The sequence below is a fragment of the Bolinopsis microptera genome, chromosome 3 (genome assembly GCF_026151205.1).
Source record: "Bolinopsis microptera isolate Bmic1 chromosome 3, MBARI_Bmic_1.0, whole genome shotgun sequence".
Lineage (NCBI taxonomy): Eukaryota > Metazoa > Ctenophora > Tentaculata > Lobata > Bolinopsidae > Bolinopsis > Bolinopsis microptera.
The window spans coordinates 13,798,329-13,811,057 of record NC_087074.1 but is presented as its reverse complement, the minus strand read 5'-3'; the positions used below and the strand labels follow the sequence as shown (position 1 = coordinate 13,811,057).

Here is a 12,729-nt window from a genome sequence, read left to right as displayed (position 1 = left end):
AATAAGCATATTATTTAAATCAAGACAAATTATCATATTTGATATTTTGAAATTTGGAGTCAAGTAATTAATTACTTGAGATTACTTAAACCATAAGAGTTGAATAAATGAGACGAGATTTTCATAGCAAAATGGAAGAAAATCTTATTAATATTCAATGAACAATTTACAAATAAAGGATATAAAATCCATTGTGGTAATGACACATCACACAAGCGATAAAACAGTTTTAAAATGGGTAAAAACACGCCAACCAATAAACGATTGATAAAATCTAGATCACGATCTGAACAAGTTGAGAAAAAAATCCTCATAACACACAGAATTAAATTTTCAGTGCTCCATTTCTTCGACGGAACGTTTGTTACCAACGGCAACTGACTCGTCCCACACAGGTGTCTTATTTCCCTCCTCCTCCTCTTCCTCCTCCTCCATTTCAACAGAGTCTTGGTGACTAGAAGTGGAAGCACCGTCCCCACCAAGACTAGCTGAGTTCCCAGCAATACCACCAAACATCCAGGTGTATAGCGGAGCACCCTTACTCATGTTACTACAAGCGCTCCTACACAGATCCCTGAAGAACACAACACATTCCAATGTTACATTGTGGGTCAGATTGTGAGTTAGAACGAAGGGGTCTTGTACAGCCAGAGGGGAGGTTTTGAAAAGGGTGACGTAGTGGTGTGGGGTATCTTTACTTGTTTCCTCAACCTCGCTCTTCTTCAGAACACTCCTCATGCTCGCTACCTGGGTCTCAACATTAAACTCAGAACCATAGTAGCTCCAGAAACCTGACAGTAGGTCAGGAATACTGCCAACATCAGGAGGGGTGGGTAGTTTACTGATATCCGTGATAAAAGAACAGTCTAGATCATATATCATCTTGTGCTCCGTGATGAGTGGGGTTTGGAAGAAGTCGGGAAAGAAGCCCTTTTGTTGGAGGAAGTGGATACACATGATGGTGATGGAGTAGGAAGAAGGGATACACTGTTTAGGGAATCTAGCTCCCAGTACAACTCGTCTCCAATACACAACAAGCCTGATGAACCTAGCTATTCTACCATCATACGACAAGACTGTGTTGATGAGAGCGGTGTTAGCAACCCCCAGTCTGTTGCTGAACAACACATCGAACATGGTGTTGGATATCCCGTCCAGGAACCTGGTGATAGTGCCCTGACCTGGTGCCGGTATGACGTGCACGTGACTAACTCCCGTGCACTTCTCCTTCAGCACTCTGATCAGATCATCACGATCCAGCCTCTTGTCCTTACCCACTGTCAGGCTGATATCTAGATCTGAGTCTCGGAGAGCGAGGTTAGTGGCAGCTGATCCGTAGACGGAGAGGACCATGCTGTAGAACGGGAGGTTCTCGTTCAGTTGGGTTTGGATTCTGGAGCAAGCTTCCTGATGAGTCCTTTTCACTTTATCAGACACAGAAATAGCAGCATCAACCATGTTTAGAGCACAAATTGGGTCGTCCTCAGCCTCTTCCAACAGAGCCACGATGTTATCTTTATCTAGCTCACTCTCTGTAATTATCTGGTGTAGTGGTTTTATCTCTGTCACTGTACGTGATTTTATTTGCAGTTTCTTACCGTAGAAAGGCTGGAACTTCCCGGCTTGATATTCTGATAACGCAACCTGCGCCATACTCGGAGTCTTATACTCAATAATACAGTAACTCCCGTGTTTCTTATCGACTATAATCTTCGCGATCTCCCCGTACGCACTAAAAACAGTGTTTAGGTCAGATTTAAGCTTATCATTCTCCTTCCCCTCCACACAACTCCCAGTCTCCTCCACCAGCCTCGCTCTGATCTGAGCTAATTTGGGCAAATTGCCAACAAACACACTGCTCATGGCGTGTTTGTCACGGCGTTGTGTGTTGTCCACGTTGGCGTTGTGCTTTTTGCCGGCGTTGTGCTGCTGTAAAGTTGTCTCGTTAGGACAGTGCACGTTACAGGTAGTACAGTGGAATTTGCTGACATGCTCCTTTCCTGTTCTTCCCTTTTGTTTCTTGCTGGTGGGCGAGGGTTTCTTGTTGCTAGGGGATGTCTCCATGTTAACCATCCTAAGCTGAGAGATATGGTGTTAGAGTCACGTTATTAGTCTCATGAAACACAAGGATATGTTTTACCTGGTTGATATATCCCCCGACAGCGTTCTTCAGATCGAGAGGGTATATGGCCTCAGTTCTGTAAGCTTCTTTCAGCAACTCAAAGTTTGCATAGGATGCGTCCCCACCATGCTCTGGTTTTCTTTTTATCTCAAACTCTGAGTAAGATTGAAGTCGGTTACTTAAGGAATCCTAGCGTAAATTTTAACCAAAACTAACACGGTTGAAAACTCAATAGGATGACGATCTTAATAAAAACCTGTCACTGACCTTTCTCGCCGAGATAAGGGAAGATAACGTATTCAGAGAAACTGAGAAGACCGTTGTTGGTCACATTTCCGGGTTCACAGAACGCTTTGTTTATCTTCTTCTTCACGGCCGACGGTGGATCTATCAGATCGATTTTACTATCCTGAAGCGGGTGAAATTAATAAAAAAATAAGAATAAAAACAGCCAGAACCGCGATAAGTAGCACGAAATGTACAAAAATATGCGATATAATTTCACTATCATTACAACGACTGAAGAAGACAGGACAATTATGTGGGCTGCTATAAAGTATAATTGACATAATACCACCACAAAGTTCTCAAACTAACAGGTTCGCTGCTGCTCATTTTGTCACCGGTAAGTCCGGGGATCATAGCGTTCATGAAGTGAATCCTCTTCTTATACCCCAGCAGAGGTAGGTACTTCTCAGCGAACATGAAGATCTTCCTCTGGTCCACTCCTCCGAATTGAGCGTCCACTCCTAGGTATTCTTCATCCAGTGCCTGAAAAGACAGTAATATGTATATAACTTGATTTATACCAGCTTATACTGACTATACTTAAAAAGATTAAAATAATATCATATCTTAGTTCCTACCACATCTTGAGAAAACATAAAACACATTTTTTTCATATTCTTGATCATCTCCTGACGCGGACGCTCGCAACTTAATAAGCAATAAATTACCTGTAATCCAGGATATAGAAGTCCGCTGAGGAGAGGGTGCGCCACTTGTTTTACCACCTCAGCGCCGGCCTTGCGCGCGTCGTGATCAGTCACCACGGAGGAGAGTCGGTAAACATCCAGCGTGTACTCTCGGCTCAACTGGAAATCTGTACCAGTCACAAACTTCAACTTTTCTAGTGGAACGTCTAGAGACTTCAACATCGCCTGGTGGGTTGAGCATTGTGAAACTACATGAATCATTTAATGAACTTTTAATGAACTGACTGATGTAATATCTTGTAAGTTTTAAGAATAAAAGGGTATATGTTCAGATACTGGACACTGGGGCGATTAAAGTGAGTGACTCAAGGAACAATAGCTCTCAAAAAATTTTGTGAGCGTGGATCTCTCCCAATTCCATACTCCTTCTACCGTCCCTCTTAGAAAAAAGGTTCTTACATCGTTTGCTTTTAATTTAACAGAGAAGAGAAATCGAGCATTTTATATATTGCATTCAGAAACCAAACCTTAATAACAGCTTCGTAGTATTTGGCTCTGAGTTGAAGGAGTTCCCAGGGTGCCTTCATGTTGTCAAGGTAGCCGTGCAGGTCTGCGAACAAAACTGTCACCTGAAAACATTGCCACGTTAATCAATAATTTCACATCTAAAATCAACAAAAAACCCTGATTTATGTAACGTCATGATATTAACTTGTTTCGTAATATCGGAGACAAACCTCGGATCCAGCCTTTAGAAAGTCAGCAAGCTTTATCATGGGTACAAAGTAAGCGATGTGAGGTTTGCCAGTTGTCGCTGTTCCCCAGTAGATCTTAACATCTCTTTCTTTCAGTATTGTTTCCAGTCGATCCTCCCCAACTGTTTCCTGTGAAGAAAATTCGAAATTAGGAGCAAATTTAGCTGAGAAATATAATTACGGCCAATATAATTGAAATCTGATATTCATTACTAGAGTTTGATTGATTCGCATTTCTTCGATAACCTCAATCATTGCATTAACGCTAAAAATCTATACATACCTGTAGGTTGCGACAGATGAGCTGCTTCTTAGCTAGCATCTGTTCAGGAGTACGAGGTTGGGTCGGTGCCGGTGCTGGTGACATAGCCCCTAATTAGATAAGATCAGAACTAACTATTTGACATAGATTATCATTACTTATCCAGTTAAGACATTAAACGACACGCTTTTTAGAAAAAGTTAAGTAATATAAAACACACTGAAAAGATCCTAGAGAAGGGCTGTGGTGCTGTGGTTGCCATGGTAACCTGGAGTTCCGGAGACTGATGACACGTGACGAGCCCATCTTGTAATGTGGGGGAATTCTGATGTGTTGCACTGAGACACTTTCTTCAAAACCTGTAAAATTTACAACTGGTTAGGCGAAATAATAGATTTATTTAATACGGGTACCAATATTTTTGAGTTTATTAGGGCTTTAACTTGTCATGATTAAACAATGAAAATTACACGTCAGCATTCAAGTAGGCCGGTATTGGTGACTGAAAATCTGGAGGGAGAAAGTAAAGCAGATTAAGAAGTACCTGTAAGTCATGAGAGTTGTTTTTATAATCCGTAATGTAACTCCTGACAGACAAGTGGGTGTCGAGTGCAGAGAGGGAATCAGGGAAGTTAGCGTTCACAAACTCCATTTTTAATATCTGAGCGGGAAACCAAGTCAATAAGTGATGTTATGGTGCAGGTTTAGTTATCTGAAATCTGAATAATCGATAAGTAAGACAGTAGTTAGTTCTCTTAGTATAAGGATATTTAATGCCAAAAATAATGCAAGTTGATATAAACGTGAAGTAAGATTATAAACCCACTTGATTAAGGTGTCCTCGTAAAAATCTCTTAGAACCTACATATCTTATCATGAAACATACACCTAGTCCAGGAAACTTGTTAATAACGTGGAGTTAACAATAAAAAAAAATGAAAATTAAAGTTATTTAATTTACAATGTTCTGAATTTAGAGAAGTAGTTGAAGAGATACAGACTTTTTTTTAAGTAGATAAAATTAAAAATAACCAAACTAATTTGTGATAAAGCATATTATCAGGTGAGTATAAATATAATTAAAATCGCACTAAAATAAGCACATTTCGAGGAATTCTTTAGTATCACGAACTGGGCGTGGTGATAAACTGTTTTAAAATGTAAAGTAAGATAAAAATCATTCAAAAAATAAGTATGAAATTTAGTTAAGGCAACTAAGTTTCAATTCCTTAAAGTTCATTAAAAGCCTTCATTCTGTTAAAAGCAACGGTCAGCTGACATCAGAAATGTTAATTTTTCAATACAACATAAAACAAATGACTCGGTTTGAGATAAGGTTATTGAAGTGGTTACCATGGTTACTGTTTAGCGTACATGTCTGGGTTTCGGGAGTCGGATACAAGAGACGGTTTGTGGATTCCGCGAGTTACATAAATATTGTATCTATTTCCGCTGGCCACTTCTTCCGAGCAACATTCTTTGGAACTTCTCGGCAAGTAAATAATACGTCAGCACGGTCTGGTTGATAATAAAACAGATGTCTATTTTCTACTACGTAGAGTCAGTCTCCTCTGTGTCCATAAGTAGGGAGGCGGCGATGGAGGGAGCTGCTGATTTGCGGGTTCCGGTCTTCAACTTCTTGACAAGGACTGAGTTGTGGGCCTTGACGTCTCTTATGATTTGCTGAAATTATTGTGTTTTGTGTAACAACTGTGTATTGTTGGATGTAGTTTAAAATGAGTTGTTTTGTCAAGCAATGGCAAGAAATTAGAGTGTTTTAAGCACAAAATTGTTGCATGAGCTAGAGTAACTGTGAGCAATTTCATTTACATTACAGCTATTAATTCCACTAAATAAGGTGAGATTCTAGCCGGGCAGCTGTAACGAATAAGTTAAATTAAACTTACCTCCATTCCCTCTATTCTCTTGATATGCTCCTGTCCCAGGTCTGTGATCTTCTTCTGCAGTTTCTTCTCCAATTCCCACATGTCAGTCTTCTTTTCGCTCAGCTCTTTCCCCTTCACTATCAGCTCTCTGTCTCGTGCATCAAGCTGTCGCTTTAGCTGGGCTATCTGCAGCCATAATAAAATGAACATTAGGAAAATGTGAATGTCGCTTAAATTTTTAATTTTCTAAAATATGTTGACTTCATGACAGTAAACTTAAACCTGAACAATTTTAACATTTGACTTATTAATCTACTGCCAAGTAATGTAATATATGATCACAAAATATAATTAATTGCAATTGATGACCTCCTCTTTGAGTTGAGTAGTCAGCAACATAGCCTCCATACTGTTATCCTTATCAGAACTGGACTTATCCTCTACCGAGCTGTGGCCGCACAAATCTACCTGTATCCCCATCTCTTTGGGTGGTCCTTTTTTACACGCTCTGAAAAGGTTCATTTAAAATTTGTTATTTGCTCTGATTATGTATGAGATAGATGAAATTAAATTTAAGGGTTTGGTAAGAAAATTCTAGTTACAGCTTATGAATCGCACGCGGAAAGATAAGCTTCGGAAAAGACCTATGAGCTGATGAAGAGGCGTCATTAGAATCTTTAGCTCGTTTACTTTTGGACGATTTACTGTTCACGATCTCGGCTGAACTTCTCTTAAACTTTCCACTTCTGTGTAATTCTTTCTTGAACTTCAATGTGCAGAGCAAACACAGTGCTTTGTTTTCCACCTACAAATAGTAAATGTTCACTGACATTTCAATCAGACCCTAACAGCGTTCAAGCTTTAGTGAAATAACTTAACATCGAAGCAGACAACACACAGAATTTGCTAGACTTACTTTCTTTTTCGCCTCAGGTCCTTTATCGAAGTAAGAGTTTTTCTTGCAACCCTCGCAGCGTGATGGTTTGCCATACTTCTCTTCGGCCGACTTGCACCTAAAAGTTAAAGTTTTGTCGTTAGTCGCTTCACAAAGATGATTACTATTGAGTCAAGCATGTGATTTTTTTCATCGACGAATGAAAATTCGAACAAATTCGCCGATCGATTTCAATATATAAACTGAGAAACGCGCGCACGCAGAGCGAGGCGCGCTAAATTAAGACCTACAGATTGAATCTCATCAGATCAAATGCATCGCGCCTTCCGCATATTATGAATTAAATTTGTTACCGCCCGAAAACACCATTTAAGCATTGAAACTACCTGACAATTATGCATCGCAATTCGCAATCACAAGAGCTTCACTCACTGGAAACATTTGCTGCCCTTGAAAGCCGATGGAGTCTTGCACCAGTCGCACGCCTTTGGCTGAAATTGTCGACATTTATTGACAAATCGACTCCAAACTGGAATTAATAAATTAATGGAATTAATAAATAGAAAAATAAAATTAGAGGAGGGTTAAAATCTGGGTAATTTAAAAAAAGATCGTATTTAAATCAACAAACTCACATCTCCAAACTTGTTGTAATACTCTGAACATTTCTTACAGGCAGGCTTGCTTTTGTTGATATCACTGAAAAGGAGTTTTTACAAAATAGAATATCAACCATTTTTCGATAAATTTAGAAAATTTAATGAGTTACAATTATTAATTGAATGTAACGTAAAGTTCTAACCCAATAACGTAGAAATCGATCTGACAAAATGAACACTTTTCTTGGGGGAGAGTCCGACGGCATTCCTGAAATTTGCTAAGATTAGCATTTCATTTACAAAGGGATATTGTTTAAAATTGGTGAAATATTTGAATATTATATTTCTAGGGCAATAACTTCTTATACGAAAGCTAAACAGCTTTGAGGAAAATGAATTTACTAGTATTATTGACAGCAGGAATTGTGATCGCATGTTATTTGTCCTTCTTGATGGTATTAGAATAGAACAAAGCAAAAGAAACACTTGCACTGTAAAAAGAAAACTAATTACTATAAAGTAAACTACAATGAAAATGAACACAAGTCAATAATAATTATAATTAAAGATTATTATAACAATTAATAATGAACAAATTTGATAATTTTAATCTTCTGACAACTAATCCTGCTACAGCTATGAAACCTCCAAACTCCAATGCAATTAAATATGAATTTTGTCTAAACTCTTTATACAAATCATTATTTTAACACAAAACTATAGAAGTGGATTCTGATGAAGAGGTGAAGCATATTTTTGGCACGTGACAGTGATTCTGGTGTTTGATTGGTCAATGGTGGAAGCTTATTGGTTTATTGCAGTCACGTGTCAAAAAAATATGCTTCACCTCCCATCCAGAATCCAAAACTATCATTAATGCCATAAAAATCAGTTTTCAATTATACAATCAACAATCGATTTAAAATATAAACTGTCTGAAAATCATTTCGTGCCATACCTGGAGTTCACACAGAAATGACAAATATCATTACTGGTCACAATACTGCGATTACAAAGAAGACACTTAGTTCTTCGAAGACTTTCGTAGGGAGGCGGTGAAGGCATACTATTCTTACTGTCGTACCAAACTACATCCTGCGCGGAATGTCCACTACCCTTCAAGTTCTCCTCAAAATCAGCGTTGACCACGTAGTCAGGCATGCAGTTAGCACAGTATTCTATATCAGAAAGTTCCAGAACGCAGCTACACGTGGTACAGTACCTGGTACAGTCATGACAGTACTTCATGTCGTCTTCTCTGAAGTTTTCACATAAGGCACACCGGTGGTACAGCGCGCTGAGTTGCCCTTCCGTTAATTGCGTTGCAGGGATTCGTCGTGTTATTCTTTTTGCTTTAGTCCTGGCCGTGTGGTATCGTATCTGGGCTAGTTCCCTTTGGGTTGCGCTAGAATCTTCGTGTAACAAAATAAATTTGTAGAAATTAGTGGCATCAACGGCGAAGTCTAACGCTTTGGTGTATTCTTTGATCACCAAACATTTCTTAGCTTCAAAATACTGGCTATCAGCTTGTTTCATGCAATCATTGATAAACTTTTTCTTATGAAACTTGTCTCCATCTTTGAGACCGAGCATACTCAGCCCTGCAGTTACCTTCTCCTCCACACCTGAAACCATGTGGTCCAAAAAGTTCCTGTGAGGATCCCCTGAGAATCCCGGTGAAGTTCCTAGTCCCTCAGCACTTTCTTGTCTGATTATATCAGTCTTGATGCGCCTTTGTTTGGTCTCTATTGGTGATGCTGGAGCAAAACATGCCAGACGGTTTTTCAATCTGTATTTCTCTTTGTGGCCCTTCATATCTTTGTATGCTTTAGACAAAGCTGACTTTTTTCCACCGCTTATTGAGACTATTTTCTCAGGACAAGGGTTTACGTAAAGTAGAACTAGCGGTTGGTACTTTCCTTTCACCAACATGGTTTTTACTGATTCCCAATCTGGACCTACTTCTTTGACACACGCATCATCGTACAGTAACCATTTCTTAACTCCAGAGTGGAAGAAGAATGTAAAATAGTGCATTCCATAGTACACCATGATGCCCACTAACCTGAACAAATTGCTCCGGTTAGAGGCCACATTTACAAACAGCTCATCCAAATCAAGCTCCAGTTCAATACAATCTGTCAACTTCTTGATGAGCAAGGTATCGACCTGAGTGTTGGGCCAAGCCAAGCCAACACAGAAAACATCAGGTTTCTCCAAGAGAGACACCTCAAGTTTAGCTGGACCTGCACATTTCTTTCCCTCTGAAGCAGGACATGGTTTAATGCTGGAGGTTGCTTCTTGGAGTAAAGTGGCGAATGTAAGAGACCGATCTGCGTTGTGTCTGTCAGTGATGCAAGAAACAGAAGTATAGAAAATGTACTGATCGAATGTGAGTGGTTCAGAGGAAGCACTGCACACGCAGCTGTCCTGTTCAACAAGAGTCATAGAGAATAAACGGTGTGATACACACCTCTCCGCAATACACAAACTATCTGAACTAGAGTCTGACAGTGAGACGTGTAGGTTGTGAAGTATCCCCTCAAAGCACTCAGCTGCATCCTCCATGAATCCTATCTGAAACCTATTGTCACTCTGGTAGGATTTAGCCAGCGCATTCCGCAGCACGTCAGGTGTAACCGGACCTTGTTCGTGAAACTGGTAGTTAGCAGCGAGAGTTAGTAGACTGCAGAATATACACGAGTCCGAACACTCGTGCTGGTCTATGAGAACGAAGGAAGCTCTGAAAGGGTCAAGGTTCCAGATGGCTTGGACAGAACAGTTAAGAAAGCAGTTGTTGGCACCGGACGCGTTGGTGATACCTCTGATTGCTGCTTGCTCACTGTTAACTGACGATACGGGTGATTGGCAGCGCACCAGTATCCTCTCCTGTGTCATATTACATTCACTAGCTAAGCAATGTCATTTGTATTAGTTTTATTTCTAGCACCAGTTTAGAATATCAGCAGCTTGAAAAGTAGTCACTGGTTTTTAGATATCTGAAAGGTTTTGCTTTTTAACTAACCTTGCATAAGTGTTGGGGTCCTGAGAGTTCAGCGGAGGCGTGCTTTATGTTGCAGTTCCCACATACCTTGGTAGACATTCTGTTCATACTTTTGATAGGTAGGTTTAGGAGCTATGAGGAGTAATACTGAAAAGGTCGATAGTTAATGATAGTCTATGAGCTAGTTTGAGAGAAATATTGCAACATAAATTTTTAGTTTAGTGCTTAGAACCACTGTTGTAATCTAATATTATTGGAAGCAGGTAAAGAGCATTGACAAACATTAATTTCAAATTTTCAAAATACATAAAATCATCAAAGATAATTAGAAAAATAAGCTTTTCTCAGCTTGAAGAGCTAAAAGATGACATTTATAGAATAATCAGTGGCAAATATGCAAATAGTATCTTGGATAAGATAAAACGTCAACATGAATAACAATTTTTCGGACGGTATTTCGCAATTAAATGTTTGATAATATAAAATTTTAGCATAAATAAGCTTTAATTCATTAAGAGGTTAAAACGAGGCCAAAAAAAATAATCCAACCAATGCTATTTGTTACTCAAACACTATTCTCGTTTCAATTTGAATTTTTGCAACAGTCGTTTCCCAGCTGCAGTCGAAAAAACATTATAACAGGTCGACCCGGATAGAAACAGAACTGAGAAAAGAAGGACCCAATCAAAAGAATGCAGAAGCTCCACTCCCTCATGGTCAGATTCTTGTAATTCCAGAGGGAAAGAAGGCGTCAAATCAGTGATATTAACCACATAACCTGCCATAGCTGTGATATTAGTCAGGGTAACGGGCATCTTCTGAATAGGACGAGAGTTGAAGAAGAGCATGACAGTAGGGGTGCCCACAGCACCGAACTGTATACATGAGCTGGAGTAGGGGGTTATCTTAACCGCCAGAACAGCTAGCTGAGGGAACACTCTAGCTAAACCCTTGTAAGCAGGGAGGATATTCACACTGAACCTACAGTAAGGACTGTAGAATAGGACTAGCCCGCACCCTGTTGTTTTGTTCATTTCCTTTATCAGGGCACTTTCTAACACATAGTCTACAGTGGAAGAGGACTCGTTACATGGCAGGCATTTGTACTTCTTAACCTGCTCGCTGTCCTTCAATCCTTTCTTCATCACAAAGTGAGTGTCGTTGTCTACTTCCTCGAATAGAAACGCCAGAGTTCGTTTGACTGGCATGTAGAAATATTTGAAGATGAGAGTTTGCAACCCGATAAAGTTCCGTTTCTTGGGTGTACCGAGAATACCCCTGTTTTTGTCACTGTCGGAGACAGTGGTACTATCTGATTCAGCATCTGAATCTTCCTCGCCAATCAGACACTTGCCACCCAGTAATATATCGAGGGGGTTAGGGACGGGACACTGCAGTTCTGGTGATTCAACTTGTTGGTGTGAATCAGTGTCTTCTGTGGAGTGGACGTGTTGGCACAGTACCAGACAGGTGAGAAAGAGAATGAGGACTTTACTCATTATTCTGGGAAAAGTTGGATATCACGTGATGTCACATCATTGTTGTTCACATTTAACTTCTGGCAGCTACCTGAACAGTGAGATTGCAGTGCAGAAAACTGACAACGTTATTTCAAATGATCAGTTATAGTATTTATAACACGCAATAAACAGTTAAACAGAGCTATTTAAAGATATGATTAATCTCTTTCTTACATTATATTTATAATGCATGTTTTCGGGGCTGTTCAATTTGAGATTGCTAACAAAATTCGTACATTGTCATTATCATTTTTGGTGAGGATATGTTCGGTTAGAATTTTTCTAGATTATGTGCCTGGTGGATCTTTGAATGGAAATAAAAATTGTGGTTAAGTTCGGTCAATTACCACGTGTGAGTTACCACGTGTCAATTATTTTCCATGATGTTATTGTGGCTGTTAAATAAGATATTGTTGTCGTGATACTGTTAAAAAACGTTAAGTCATTATAAAACAATCGCGGTATTTTTAGGAACACCCTAGCATGTAATACAGGGTGGTCCAGAAGTAACTGCACACACGGCAATCCTTGAATAAATCTTGAAATCAGTTTCAGAATTAAACAAACATTTCATGGATTACAGATATCATATCGCAGTACCTCTGTTAGTGGATAATCTTTTCGGAATAACTACATAAGCCCCTAAATCAATTTACTTTTCCCGTATGAGATCGATTGTTATGGTAATGAGAATAAATACTTTTGTACACTGATTAGTGATTACTTATCTTAAACAAATTTAATCATAGCT

At 39.3% G+C, this 12,729-nt stretch overlaps 4 protein-coding genes across 4 annotated transcripts in view; all 4 read right to left on the bottom strand.

Annotated features, from left to right (window-relative positions):
- Positions 1–12,729, bottom strand: part of LOC134813596 (tyrosine--tRNA ligase, cytoplasmic-like) — a 54,603-nt gene that overhangs the window by 5,495 nt on the left and 36,379 nt on the right. The window contains exons 2-11 of the mRNA XM_063821458.1: positions 4,901–4,964; positions 4,619–4,735; positions 4,343–4,433; positions 4,096–4,184; positions 3,795–3,941; positions 3,585–3,686; positions 3,079–3,282; positions 2,720–2,893; positions 2,390–2,531; positions 2,141–2,277 (exon numbers count right to left, since the gene is read on the bottom strand). Of these exons, the coding sequence (XP_063677528.1) occupies positions 2,141–2,277; positions 2,390–2,531; positions 2,720–2,893; positions 3,079–3,282; positions 3,585–3,686; positions 3,795–3,941; positions 4,096–4,184; positions 4,343–4,433; positions 4,619–4,735; positions 4,901–4,951 (1,254 nt within the window). The 5' untranslated portion in view covers positions 4,952–4,964. The remainder of the gene's footprint in view (positions 1–2,140; positions 2,278–2,389; positions 2,532–2,719; positions 2,894–3,078; positions 3,283–3,584; positions 3,687–3,794; positions 3,942–4,095; positions 4,185–4,342; positions 4,434–4,618; positions 4,736–4,900; positions 4,965–12,729) is intronic.
- On the bottom strand, positions 128–2,075 carry LOC134812788 (speckle targeted PIP5K1A-regulated poly(A) polymerase-like). Its single transcript, XM_063820356.1, has one exon. The coding sequence runs from the start codon at positions 2,071–2,073 to the stop codon at positions 334–336; it is 1,740 nt and encodes a 579-aa protein (XP_063676426.1). The 5' UTR covers positions 2,074–2,075; the 3' UTR covers positions 128–333.
- On the bottom strand, positions 5,112–12,029 carry LOC134813517 (protein FAM76B-like). The gene is made up of 9 exons (XM_063821336.1): positions 10,480–12,029; positions 7,658–7,722; positions 7,491–7,554; positions 7,288–7,346; positions 6,877–6,973; positions 6,605–6,765; positions 6,330–6,468; positions 5,982–6,146; positions 5,112–5,757 (listed from the first exon to the last, which is right to left on the bottom strand). Exons 1-9 carry the CDS (start codon positions 10,564–10,566, stop codon positions 5,626–5,628), a joined length of 969 nt encoding a protein of 322 aa, XP_063677406.1. The 5' UTR covers positions 10,567–12,029; the 3' UTR covers positions 5,112–5,625.
- Positions 7,949–10,362, bottom strand: LOC134812540 (uncharacterized). Its single transcript, XM_063820023.1, has one exon. It carries the CDS (start codon positions 10,350–10,352, stop codon positions 8,397–8,399), a length of 1,956 nt encoding a protein of 651 aa, XP_063676093.1. The 5' UTR covers positions 10,353–10,362; the 3' UTR covers positions 7,949–8,396.

Coding starts and splice junctions, on each gene's coding strand:
- LOC134813517 (XM_063821336.1), bottom strand. CDS start 10,566: ATGAACAGAATGTCTACCAAGGTATGTGGGAACTGCAACATAAAGCAC. Junction 6,147..6,329: donor CTACTCAACTCAAAGAGGAG/GTCATCAATTGC, acceptor TTATGGCTGCAG/ATAGCCCAGCTAAAGCGACA. Junction 5,758..5,981: donor AGAGAATAGAGGGAATGGAG/GTAAGTTTAATT, acceptor CAATAATTTCAG/CAAATCATAAGAGACGTCAA.
- LOC134812788 (XM_063820356.1), bottom strand. CDS start 2,073: ATGGTTAACATGGAGACATCCCCTAGCAACAAGAAACCCTCGCCCACC.
- LOC134812540 (XM_063820023.1), bottom strand. CDS start 10,352: ATGACACAGGAGAGGATACTGGTGCGCTGCCAATCACCCGTATCGTCA.